Here is a 13,675-nt window from a genome sequence, read left to right on the forward strand (position 1 = left end):
CTGAAGGAGATAATGTGAAATTCAACTATCCCTCTTTTTGCTGGGGGGCGCTGGGACCATTTTATGACCTCCTTTGGCCATGTTCTCCTTTTAATCTACTTCTTGGACAACCAAGTAATTGGTTATGTCTTTTATTATGTGAGAAGGTTGCAGTTTCTTAAAGCATCAGTTTGACATTTTGGGAAATATACTAATTCTCAGTGGTGGAATATTGACTAATACTAAAGTACATTTACTCAAGTACTGCACTTATGTACAAATTTGAGTACTTTCTTGGGTATTTCTGTTTTATTTGACTTTATATCACTATTGCAGGAAAATATATTGTATTTTTTACTCTACAAATTTTTTCTCACAGCCTCATATAATAGTAACTTTACCAGTTAAGATTTTCATCCAAAACATGACAAACTTATAAAACATGATGCATTGTTACAGATTCAACTACCCATCAATATATGAAAGATTCACAAACAAGTTGATTGATTGATTAGTCAGTCAACGGAAAATGTAAACAATTTTAATAACTTACTGATCAAATCTAGAAAAAAAAAACACCAAAATATTTCATGGTCCCAGATCTTCAGAAGTGAGTATTAGCAGCTTTTATTTGTCTCAAATGACATAAACTGAATAAATATCAAGTTTGGTCAGACTGAACACGCTATTAGAAGGTGTCAATTTGGTTCTTGGTGATTGTGATTGGCATCTCTCTCCTTGTTCTGACAATCGAAATAATCAATCAACAATCAAGCAACTGCTACAGTGAAATGCTACTGACACATCACATTGATAATAAGGATATAATATATAGTAGTTTAACAGTCACAGGGCCATTTTATTCTGTTGAGTAGTTTTACTTTAGATGCTTTAAGTAGCCTTCATTTTCCTGGTTGTACTTTCATACTTTTTCTTTTTCCATGCAGGACTTTTACTTGTAATGGAGTAATTTTACAGTGTGGTGTTAGTACTGAAAGGATCTGAATGCTTCCTCCTCCATAGCTCATTCCCTTCTTGCCTTCTTCAGATAGCTTGGCTCTGTCCAAAGGTAACCAAATCCACCTATTTCCTATTTGTCCAGTCGGTTCAAAACCCATAAAAAATGACAGGTTTTCGCAAGATATGACTAATCTTGGCCAAGATATAGTCCCACACATAACCCTCATAAAACCTCCAGTTGTCAATTTTGAACTAAGGTTTATGTGAGGAGTAAGCAAACAACAAGATATAGTATGTGTATTTGTGAGCTTTAGAAGTGGGGGTAGGTGGACTAGCACTTGCTAGCTGTTTCCCCTCTTTTCTAGTCTTTTATGATAAGCTAAGCTAACTTTACCAGACTGAGAGCAGAATTACATCATTACCATCTAACTCTTAGTTTTTCTCGTTTAATGTTTGTGTTGTGGATTGTTAGACTGACAAAAAGCTGTCACATGATGGGCATTGTCACTGCTTTCTTACATCCTGCAGACCAAACGATTACTCAAACTGAATAAAGTCACTAACATATTGACTTATTTTACCTGAAAAGCAAGTGAAAACTCAAACTTCTCTGTTCAAGACTCTCCTGTGAAATTTAGACGACCAGGCCCCTTAAGGTTAGAGTGTGTTTGACTAGTGGATTAAGTGCACTTTTTATTTTTCCTCAGGTGTATACAGATGGCTGTCCATTTGTTTGTTTCCCAGCTTGCCAAAGGGAATTTGAACAAAAGCACAAAGGTCATTCTGACAGACCTCATGCTCTTTCAGGTTATTTGTTTTCCTTGTTCTGGCTCAGCCGTCACACAATTCAGTCCTTAACATTTGGGTGGAGATGGCAGAGCCGGGGTCAAAATATGAATCACTGAACAACATGCATGCATTTGCAAACACAGCCTTTGATCTTCCTTGAACATTTTTCTTCAAAATTAAATAGCATTTCTCAATTATTAACTTGAAACCTGGAACTTTAACTCCTGTGCTGCTGCCTGTGAAAAGAAAAGCAGAAAAACAAAAAAAAAACCTGACCTGATTACGCAGCTCCAGTCCTCACACTGTCTTCCCCGCTCTCTGCCCAATACTTACACCCTGTGTCCAGCATATGAACTACACCTTCTTCTTCACAGACTAGATCAGAGTTTGTTTCAAGAGACAAAACCACAGGAAAAATAAAACCTCTTTTGACTTTTTTTATTATATCAAAATACAAAAATTTGAGAGGAAAATTTTGTATGGGACTAAGCATTTGAAATGATATGGTGACATGAATACAACACTGCTTTCATATTCTCACAGACATGCCATAGATAGAGCATAGATCATGTGCTAGGCCCATGTCTACGTCATGATGAGCTACCAGGAGTGAGCCTGTGTGTTTTCCCTATAAAGGCTTGAGATGGCGCCTGTCACTATATATCTAGGCCAGATGGTAACAGGCCAGAGTTTTTACATCTTAGTTCATTCAGGTTTTCTGTTTTTACTCAATAAAGAAACGAGATCCATGGCAGTTGAACATGAAGAGTGAGCAAGACATGATCTCAGACGATACAGAATTCACTGGACAGCAGTGGCAAACGAGAGGAAAGTAATACAAATATTATACATAAGGCTTTGGTACAGCACCATACAGTATGAGTTAATTGCTCACAAAAAGTTAAGTGAAGCGTATTACCTGATGTAGTGAGAGAACAGAATGACAAGTCTAAAAGACTGACAAAAAAAGAGAAACATCAGGTTATCATTTTAAAACAGAGAAAAGTAAAAAATGTTTTTGCTTTGAAATATTTACATATGAACATTGTTGAATACATGTTTCAACTTAAAGAAAGACATCATGGAAACATTATGCACAAACAAACAGAATAAACAACATATAATACAGAATGTAAACATGTGATGTACAGCACAGAGTTCAGTGGATGAAAATGAAATGAAATGTTGTAAATTTTCTTCCTTTTAAGCACTACTTGGTTTGCTTGAGTATGAGCATTAGCTAAAACAGTCAGCGATGTAGTGCTTATTGTAGCCTACGATAATAATACATTCTAGTTTCTCAGTGCTGGTACACATGAAAAAACAGAGAATATAGAAAATACTACATGTTTCTATTTTCCGTCCAATAACAACCAGCTCGGATGTCCATGAATGATTGCTAAATAGGCGTTTTTGTATTGTCTCTACATGCAAGATTAATACAATAAAAAATCAAATTGGTTCTAAGTATCATCCTACCAGCACCTAGTGATGCACTAAAAGCTGTAAGCAGAAAAATTGGAAAAAAAAAACAACAAAATAAAAAAAAATAAATAAATAAAAAAAATAAACCCCCCCCCCCCCCCCCAAAAAAAACAAACAAAAAAAAGTGACAGAGCTAACAGTACGTCCAAAGCAGCCCTCTTAAACACTGTACATGTTTCTGTTGAATATGCAAAAAAGAGCCCGGAAGACGACATCCATTCGTAAAACCCCATGGAGAGCTGTTCAACTTTGTATCAGCTTTTCTCAATACCTTTCTACCAGGAGAATCAACAATAAATACAAATGTGGTCTGGTGACTGGTCATGGCTATACTGTACAGTACTAGTAGGAATTCTTCCGTCAAAAAAGTGGTTGGGATGATGTGAGACGGTTTACGCCCCTGCAGTAGTGTGCTTGAAAAACAGTGCTGTTAACCAAAGATTGTAGACCTACAGGAAGTGTGTAGAAAAGATCCCCTCATGACCTGACGATGCTCTCAGATTCCCTCCCGTGTGTCTTGTGGTGTGTACTAATCTAAATCTGGTTATGTTTCTCCTTTTAGGCTGGGTTAATATTCTCAATATCATCACAAATATACTTTAGAGAGGGTACCTTGGAAGCACGGACAGACATTGCAAACACACTATAGAAAACAGGTCATCTTGAGATCATTTGAATGTCACAAGTCTCTATTATTTGCGGTTATACTACTATTTTCCATTATTGTCTATCACTGTCATCACACCATGATATTGTTATGATAAGGACCTATAGTGTCTACTGGAGCTAGTTTAGTTGCTCAAACACACAGGGCTGAAAGAGTCGCTTGTGGAAACAGGAAACGAAAAAATCTTTAGACCTCTATTCTACAGCACCACAAAGTTAAACATAGCACCAAGTCGTAACGTTCAAAGCAACTATGCCCTAACACACTTTTTCTTTATCAAACTAATGTAAACACAATTTCCTCCACAGCACGTATTGTACATGACTATAGCATGTCTGTGACTCTTAGAAAAAAGTTTCCTTCAGTTCATTTGCTTTGGACACCTGAAGGCGAAGAGATCAGGAGTGAATCTACATGTGTGCTCATGAACGGGCAAAATACAGTATTATTTTGTTCCAGAAATATTATAGAGGGCAACACACTTCTGCTTCTAAAGCTTTTTCCAATGGGCATTCACGTACTATACATCAGAGAAAATACTACTCAACTTGTGCAGCCAGCGGGCTATGGCAATAATACATTGTACGGTACTAACATTAAGGTTTCGTTTCTTCTCAGATAAAATAATGTCTGCTAAAGTATGACAAATGAGGCACCTTAAAATGTTTTAAAAACATTATCCACTTAAAGCCGTACTGTAAGCAAATACTTTTATATATAATCTAATTCCTTGGGATCTTTCCCGTCTTTTCATACACCCTCATACAAGAACGTCTTCCTGTAAAACATGGTTTGATTTATCTTTACAAATACAATACACACCATGTACAGTACATAACAAATATAGATTTTTTTTTTCCTCGTATCTTACACGAAACCAATTTGTTAAAGTAGAATATGCACTTTGACGCTCACTTTCAGGCAATCATCACTTTCTCACTTGTCAAGAGTTTTCAGTAAGCAGACATTGAGTCGATTCATTCATGTGGATATTCGTCGGAAAACCTCTGATTTGTTGGTAGCAGATGGAAATCTATCTGATATGTCTTTGAGTGATTGAACTAGCTTTAGCAATACAAGGAAAATGGTTGTTTTTGTAGCCGTCAGAGCAAAAGGAGCTTAGCTGAGAACCTGTCTGGGGCCCAAGAGTTATTATCGCATACAGGAAAAACACAGAGAAGTAAAACAATTTGGACTTAATGTGCCAACTGGTCATCCCACCAGTCACAGCTGCACTATTTAACAACGTAATGGGTCATTCAATGTACTGTGACATCGGGACATTCATTTCCTGTACAGCAAAACATACATTCATTATCGGTTAGTGTTGAAAAATTAACAAACATACAGAGAAGTAGCTAGCAAGTAATATACAGTTGTTAAAGATAAACAGTCAGGGTGGCCATTCTTTGAATATTTCCCATTGCTTGTTAACAGATTTATGAAGCAATCACATTCTCCTCTAACAGCTGCTGTTAAACATTAACATCCTTAATGTTCTGGTTCGTTCTTCCTGCATGAAAACTCATGTAATTTTCCACTGAAATTCTATTTATTGATTTATTTGCCATTTTAAAATCTAAACTTATGTATTTTTTTTTTTATTTTCTATGGGTATTCTGGTTCTTTCCTATTACTTGGATATACACAGTTGAAGCAGGTACCCATTTAAAAAAAAAAAAAAAAGTAAAAAAAAAAAAACAAACAAACAGAAAAAATAAGAATTATGCATCCTCAGTAGCATATTCTCTCATGTGTCCTTGGCAGAGAAAGTAAAAACACACATAATATTGGAGTCCCTCACTCCCCCCGAAGAGACAAATATGAGAAGGCGAAGGAAAAGGCAGTTTATGTTAGAAAAAACAAGAGAAAAAGGCAAAAAGAAAAGGCACCGCGAGACGTGCCACATTTCACAAACGATTCCTTAATAATGAAATACATACTACAGTACACTTCACAATTCATCACCCTGTTCTTCTAGTCCTACAAGTCCAACCTCTGTTGAGCATATAAGTCCCAAATTATTTTGAGAGTTCTCATGAAGGCTATGATCTTTGTCTTAATGCAGTGCTGTAATGATGGGTGTAAACACACTGAGCCATCAAGCACTAAAATTAAGACACTGTTGCCTAGTGGTTGGCATTAGATCATAAATCAAAATGAACACAATATGCCAGCTATTACTGATAATAAAAAGCTTCTAAATTAGATCAAGTTAGGCCATATTATCCATTTGAATGAGCATGGTGTGTGATATAAACCTTTTTATCCATACGTTTCATATGTAAAAAGGTCAAGCACGTACAGTATACCACAAGAATTACAGCAATTCTGCGTTTACTCTGAGGTATATTTTGTGGTAAGAACCCTGTGTTTAAATACTGACACTATTTGTATTGTAGGAAAGGTAGACTCATGTCCCTGTCCGAGGACGCACCAGGCTTAACAGTACACTGTATCACTGAAAAACCTAAAGATATGGACCCCTCAATGACCAGTGAGTGAAAAATCTTTAACGTGTCGTCACATACTCAACCAACACATTTTTATTACTGTAGGAGGAAGCTTAATTCCCTTGTTTTACTATTTATATACATTATTTATTTTCAGAGCATTTTCAAGTGAAAATTCCTCAGAGACAAGTAGTTGTGGGAACTCAGAAAAGCCATTGTTCTTGTCTTCAAATAAGATTTTCCAACCCCGGAGTATGATGTTTCCTGCTCCCCAAACACAGATGAACTTTTAGAGATTATAAGAAACGTATTAGCTTGATACAGAGACCGGGATGGAGCAGGGAGGGTTGAGGTGTGTGTTTCTATTTTTTTTTTTCTTTTCTTTTTGCGTGTGTCTGTGTGTGTGGGGGGAAGGTCAGTTTAGTCGAGTCCAATGGCTTGGTGGGCACACGGGTCAGCGTAGAGTCCCATAATTTGGGCCCTCAGAGTCTGCACTGGCCAGGATGCCTGTCTGGTCCTCCTCAGACTGTCTGCGGTGCAGGAAGGAGGTCAAATATTGGTAGGGGTTCTTTTTGTTTTGCCTTTTCCTCTTTCTGTGGAAGTTAAGATTCTCTCCCTCTTGGGGTGTCTGAGATTGCTGCTGGGTCTGAGAGAGAGACACACCTGAAAGGAAGGCAGAGAAAACCACAGGAGTGACACACCACCCACATATTTTAAGATTAACCGTGTGTATATTTTCTCTAATTGTCAGACTAACCTGTTCTCCGTCCGGAGGTTGTGTTGTTATTGTTGTTGGCGGCCACTCCCTTGGCTTTAGTAATACAGTGGTGTAGCAGTGCTGGTAAGCTCTCAGACCCGGCAGGATCACTAGACGCACCTAGAGGTTCCCTGAGAAGAGGAGAGACAGCACAGCACACATTTTTCTGCATTAATCCAACAGTCATGTTCAGGCCCGTCTCATTGTGAAAAGACAGAATGGCACTTTCATTGCTATTTCCAGTGGGTGCTATCATATGATTTGATGAGCTCTTGTACTTCTATTGAGAGCCCTTTCACTAGGATGATGACTTTCCACTTTCTATCTGCGTTGATGGATGATAAAAGTTAGACACAAAGAAAGAAAGAGGGAAAGAAAGTAAAAGAAAAGAGAAAGTGAAGGAAAGAAAGAATAGTTGACATAAGGTGGCAGTGGATTTGGTGAAATTATTGGCTATAAGTTTGTTCTCAAACAATCATTACATTAAAGACCCAGTCCAGGATTTATTAAAGATAATCGCAATACAAATGACATATTTATTCTCAAAGGGTATTTTTAGTGATACGAAATCACTTCAGTCCATGCCATTATTGTTCTTTTAAAATCAAAGACATTATGTAGTCTTAGCAACAGTGTTAAAAAAAATTCAGATTCATAATTGAAACTACTACGCTCATTCAGGTTTGGGTCTTTAAATAGTGACTGCTTCAGAAATGCAGGCAATACTGGTCTCTTCGCTGTATAAAACTCATAAAATGAAAATAATTTCTGGAACTGTAAATTATTGTTCCCGTAACAATGATGTGTAGATTTTCTTTTCAAATCCTCCATTTTTGAGTTTACACGAGGTCAGGGGTCGACAACCTATGACACACAAAGCTGTTTTCAATTTCAATGTGAGAAAGTAAATACTATAGTACAATATAGATATATCTCAGTATTTTGTTAAATATTACAACAGGGTGGGCTCATAATTACAACTTGATAAATTTGGTTAATGACAAATAAAATTACAACAGCATGATGAATTGTGCACAGTTCATGCTGAGTTGTCCCAGAGCTGCAGGTGCTGGACCCAGTCACCATTTGGCAAAGAGGAGACGACACTGCACCAAAGTGCAAGGTTAGCAGGCCTTTTCCCCACAGCTGGACAGTGAAGTTTGGGTTTGTTGCTGTGTGTGCATTGTGCTGTGAAAATGTGGCCCGTTGAATGTCAACATAAGAAAAAAGATGAATCTGACAAATTGCAGTCAGTCGAGAGGGCAGATCAAAATATGCTGAGCTAAGTAGCATGTTTACAGCACATCAGTCTACGGAGGGCAGCTGTAAAATTTCGATGTATTGCTAGACGTGGGAAACCCTTCAGAGACATTAAACACATAAAGGAGGCTTCCCTCAGCAGTGATGGACTGTGTCTGCAGAACTGTAGAAAGGCACATTACTGAAATAGTGAAAACCAGACATAGTGCGACTGAGCCACCAAAGGCAGGGACAGGGATCACATTAACAATCAGATTATATTTTACTAGCCTACATCATGACAAGACTGAGATGGGTGTAGTGTAACTATCTATCGGTGCATACACTAAACATAAACTACAAGCGTCTTAACAAATGCTGCCTTCATCTTTGTAAACTGACACTCATCACGTCAAAGGTTGCTGACCCCTGCAGAAGGTGCATGAGCATTGCTCTGTTTGCTCAGTGTGATTATAACGCGTGACAAAAAAACAAAAAAACAAAAAACAAGAATCTGTTCCTGAAACCTTAAGAACTATTTTCATTTCATGAGTGATACATGCTACAGTAAGTTGAATGAAAAACAATCAATGTTTAATCAGCAAAACAATAATCACATTGAGTTCATCTTCACTTTCATAGTATGAAGTATGTTTTAGAAGCAGTTTCACCTCATACCGAATACTCTGGGTTTGTTGTCCATCTCTCATAGAAATATGCAATAAAGTTAAATAAAATCCAAATAACCTCACAAACTCAACGTTTAGGTTTGATGAGGTTCATGAGGCTGAATGTTGGCTCAATGTCTTTGCCTTTCAAAGAACTGAATACAAACAGCTTCAAAACCTGACTTAATGCTTTCATTAAGCCAAGTTGTTGTGCCAAACATGTATTGTTTCAAAAGGCATAGGAACACAAAGCTTTAGAGATGCTGTCCATCATTTGTCACTGTGGAGAGAGAGATTGAGAGCCATTAGCAGAGAGGGTGAGACAAATCTGAGAATTGCAACAGTCCTGGACAGATAGAGAACATTTCCATTATCACATGAACTGTGTGCAGAGGCCACAGTGTGTTCAAATATAGTACACTTCCATAGACATAAACACTGTACAGCACACTTTCATAAACATAAACACTGCGTACAGAGGCTTCACCATGCTGACGGGAGGAGATGGCAGGAAGAGGAAATGGCCGTTAAAGAACAAGTCACATGACAGGAAGAGGAAATGGCCATTAAAAACAGTCACATGACAGAAAAACGAAAGCACTTAGGACAACAAATGTGACAAAGAATTTAGTTTGAGAATTGTTGTTATTTGTTTGGTCATAGAGAGAAGTTTAGAGAATGCATGCATGGCATTTTGCACATGGAACAAAACTTTAAAGGGGAATACTCCAGTCTATCATTCATGTGCGTCCTCTATTGATTCAAGGCTTTTTTTGGTGCAGGGAAACATGTCTGTATTCAAACAATCAAAAGACAAAATCAAATGCTTCTCCACAGTCCAAAACCGCTCCTCGTACTTGCTCACAAGCCTAATTACTGCAGCCTACGCCACAGCAGAGCAGGCTTACTGTGCCTTGGATGTGTATTGACAAATGTGTCCTGCAGTCATTATTACCATTAGTTGTACTTCACTTGAATCCAGCACAGAGGCACAACCCAAAGCGATTCCCCTTTAAAGGAGAGAGTGATTAGAGCCCTCCCCCTGCTGACCCCTCCCCTCTCAGACATGGGTCCGACCCTTACCTATTGCGGCGTAGGGGACCGGGTCACAACAACGCTGCCCAGATAGCTGAGATCAATCAAAAACAAATCAGGTAAGACCCTTACCCTCTAAAAAGCAGCAGCCCTATAAGCTACTTTCCCTTAATGGCCAGTGATAGTGCAGGAGCAAGTCTCTGCCTCATGGCTTAAGCTACTGTATCACTGTAGCTTCTAGGGTTGTGAGGTGGGTGTGAGGGGGCACAGGAATGTGTGCAGTAAAGAAATACTGAGGGGCATAGAGTACATGAGCCTCAGCTATGTTTTTATGTTAGCTTTCCTGCATTATGTTAAAATTCTGCATACAGGGAAACTGATCTATCAAATTGTTGGACATATTAGGAAAAATCCCTTTAGTGATATTTAATTGTTGTGTTCCCTGACATGAAAAACTTATTCTCAGTGAGTTTTTTTGTGCTTGTCGTTACCACTTTCTAATAAGGCACCTTTTATAAAGTGTTTAACTTGTAACTAATTTATCTGATAACTTTACAGGACAATTACAAGTCATTGAAGGCAACTATGTTGGGTTGACAGGTTGGTTTTGATTCAGTTAATCAGGAAGGCCCTTCCAATAGATCGTTTGACCTCTGACCTTTTGGAAAAGGTCTTCAGAGCATTTGTGACAAAATGTTTTTATCATCAACTTATTGTTAATTACAATTACAGACCTGGATTTTCATAACAATGATCTATTAATGACATACTAACATTATAATCACTGTAATAATACAGATGTCTTACTTGCTTTTACTGTTAACTTATATGAAAGTGAGAAAACTCTTTACCCTTTATTAATGATTAATCAAACCTCTTAAGAGCAGAACTGATGGTTTGTCACCTTTTATAATGACCCTTTATAAAGCATTTACAAGCCGTAACTAATGGCTTTATCAAAGGTCAATAAATTGTCCTCTAATGGTTTGAAGAACAACTGAGAGTTAAGTCATTCATAAAGTAAACACACATCAAACACAATAACAGTTATTTATAAAGGGTGAATTATTAGAAAGTGGTACCATTTTATGGAAAATATAAATGTAAATGTAAATATTCATTGAATATATACTAAAGTTCTGTAAATAATTTCTGCTAGTGCTTCACACATTTTGACTTTCATACTGCTATCAATAATTGATCTGATCAAATTTAATTTATATCAATCTTTGAAAAATACTTTCAGTTTCAGTCTTCAGAATGGGGCACAGAAAAGAAATGGTACAGTTTAAAAACAGTAAACTTGAGGGTTTGTATAGCTGAAGTGTTTCATCTAAATCTCCCTCTAGTCATTATTTTTAAAGTTGACTTCATTTTTCAATATTATGGTCAATATTTTATGAGATTAAATATGAGCTATCAAATAATAAAGACAAGAATACATGATCTTAAAATCAAATTGAGCTTTCACATGCCATTAAATTGTCAGAGTTTAGAGAACTGTCATTTTTTATGAACTTACAATGTGTGCTAAATGCAATTACATGCCTTCTGCATATTTAAGTACAATATGCATCTTAATTATGCCTACATGGAAACATCAAAGTAAAACTGTGGATAAATATTGAGGAAATCTGGACTAGAGAGCAGACGAGGAAACAAGTCTCCTCTTTAAATAAATATGTGACTATTCTCTACTGGAATGGATCACCTACCCTGAGGCTGATATCTGGAGCTGAGAGGGCTCTGAGGGTAGCATCTCCTCCTCTGTCCTTCTCTGGGATGGCCTCTGCCCGAAAACATCCCTGCCCTCCGAAGGGGGAGAGGGGGACTGGGAGGGGTAACTGGCTGCAGTGGAGGCATAGGACATGTGGGCGTGGTAACTGGGGCCGGGTTGCATGGCGCCCTGGCTCTGAGTGGGAGAGACGGACAGGGAGGACCTCCGGGAGAAACTGACAGTGGCCGAGGGCTGCAGGGTGATCTCATGCATCTCCAGAGACCGAGAGGTGCGGAGGATGCTGGGGCGCGGAGGGGGGCGCACTAGAATATCTGGAGAACCTGGCTGGGTGCTAAGGGGGCTTTGGGAGAGTGGAGAAAGGCGGGAGGGCTGGAGTACTAGCGGGGGTAGGCTGGGGTCTGCCCGGCGCCCCGCCCTCGGGCTGAGCCAGGACTGAGGACTACTACTGGGGGCTGTGCTTGGGCTCCCTGTGCGGGCTGCCGGGTCAGGGTAAGGCAACACTGGTACACCCACACCGTGGGCCGTGTGTCTGAGCTGGCCGAGACTTTGGGCCTGTTGCATAGCTAAGCGCCTAACCGGAGGCCCCGGGGGCCTGTCTCTGCCTGGGGGAGCCACAGGGACCTCCAGCTGCAGGAGTCCAGGGCTCGTTGGATCCTTTAGGGAAGGGAGGTGCAGGCAACTCGGGGGAAGAGAGTGAGGAGGGTATGGGGGTGGATCAGGGAGGTCCTGGGGATGATGTAAGGGATGGTGAGGTGGGTATATGAACCGTGGACCCTCTAGACCCAGGAAGGGTAGCTCATGAGGCTGCCAGCTTTCAGGTGAGCGAGGAGGAGGGCTGTGTGTGTGAGACAGAGAATGGCCAGAGGCAGTGTACTGATGGTGCTCCATCTCTCCACTCTCCTCGGGGATGGAGGGGTAACCAAAGGGCCCCTCTGCGGTGCCTGGGGGGGAGGACAGAGCGGAGCTACGCGGGCTGATGTCAGGCATGTAGAATGGTGGTGGAATCCCTGATTCACCGCGGCTGCCTAGATACCCATAGAATGGGCCCTGGGGAAAGCCCCTGTAGCGGGAGGCCGGGGCCTGCCCTGAGGCGTGGAGTGCACTGCCCTCTGCAAAGCTCATACCTTCCATGGGCCTGTGTAGGCGGGGGCTGTAGGTGGGGGGCTGCGTTGACTCCAGGCTGGAGGACGTTGGGGAGAGCTGGGGCCGCAGCGTGGGCATGATGGGCGGCAGAGGCCCAGGGTCAAAATCATTCTCCTCATCAGACTGCCGGAACTCAGGGTACATGTCAGACTCCTCTGCGAAGGGGAAGCCATGGATTCGGCGGGGCGGCGGGCTGGTCTCCATGACGAAGCGGCCATCAGGGCCGCGGCTTATCAGCTCAATAGGCGTGGTGACCTCTGCTTCATGCTTGGACACACTGTATTTCTTGCTGGCTATGGCACGCTTGGTTTTCTTATAGAAGGAGAGCTCTTTGTCTTTTTCTCTCTGAGGGCTGGGCAGCTTCCTGACGTACAGGCCCGGACCGTGGGAACCCTCCGAAGAAAGAGAGCGTGGCCGAGACGGAGGGGAGCTCTCTGGACTTATCTTCCCCGATGATAACCTGATAAAAAAATAAATAAAAAATGCAGACACAAGACACTGGCTTTATTTAACATACACCAAAAGACACCCAAAGGGGAAACATTTTTTTAAAAGAAAAATCTCTGATGCTGCAAAATGAATTGACATGATTGAAGTTTCATTCTTAACGTGAACAGATGACACAATACAAAGCCAAAGCGCTCTATCATGGCAGCCATAATGAAGAGCATTATGATAATGAACAATGTATGGCGGCAGCAGCATCCTAATGGAACAGCAGCTAATGAACCAAGCTAGAATGACGAGATGAGAGGAGAACCA

General features: G+C 40.2%; 1 protein-coding gene across 2 annotated transcripts in view; it reads right to left on the reverse strand.

Annotated features, from left to right (window-relative positions):
• Window positions 1–6,648: 6,648 nt before the first annotated feature.
• igsf9ba (immunoglobulin superfamily, member 9Ba) overlaps window positions 6,649–13,675 on the reverse strand; it is a 67,202-nt gene continuing 60,175 nt past the window's right edge. Inside the window, exons 18-21 of one of the 2 annotated variants that reach the window (XR_011693490.1) lie at window positions 11,748–13,373; window positions 10,081–10,126; window positions 7,091–7,221; window positions 6,649–6,996 (exon numbers count right to left, since the gene is read on the reverse strand). Coding sequence is in view for 1 of the 2 variants with exons in the window: in XM_071496797.1 (XP_071352898.1) it covers window positions 6,788–6,996; window positions 7,091–7,221; window positions 11,748–13,373 (1,966 nt within the window). In the remaining variant the exon portion in view is untranslated. The remainder of the gene's footprint in view (window positions 6,997–7,090; window positions 7,222–10,080; window positions 10,127–11,747; window positions 13,374–13,675) is intronic. The other variant, XM_071496797.1, reaches the window with a different exon arrangement.

Source organism: Trachinotus anak, unplaced genomic scaffold (genome assembly GCF_046630095.1).
Source record: "Trachinotus anak isolate AG129_WGS33_773 ecotype Australia unplaced genomic scaffold, CSIRO_AGI_Tana_v1 ptg000014l, whole genome shotgun sequence".
Classification (NCBI taxonomy): Eukaryota; Metazoa; Chordata; class Actinopteri; order Carangiformes; family Carangidae; genus Trachinotus; species Trachinotus anak.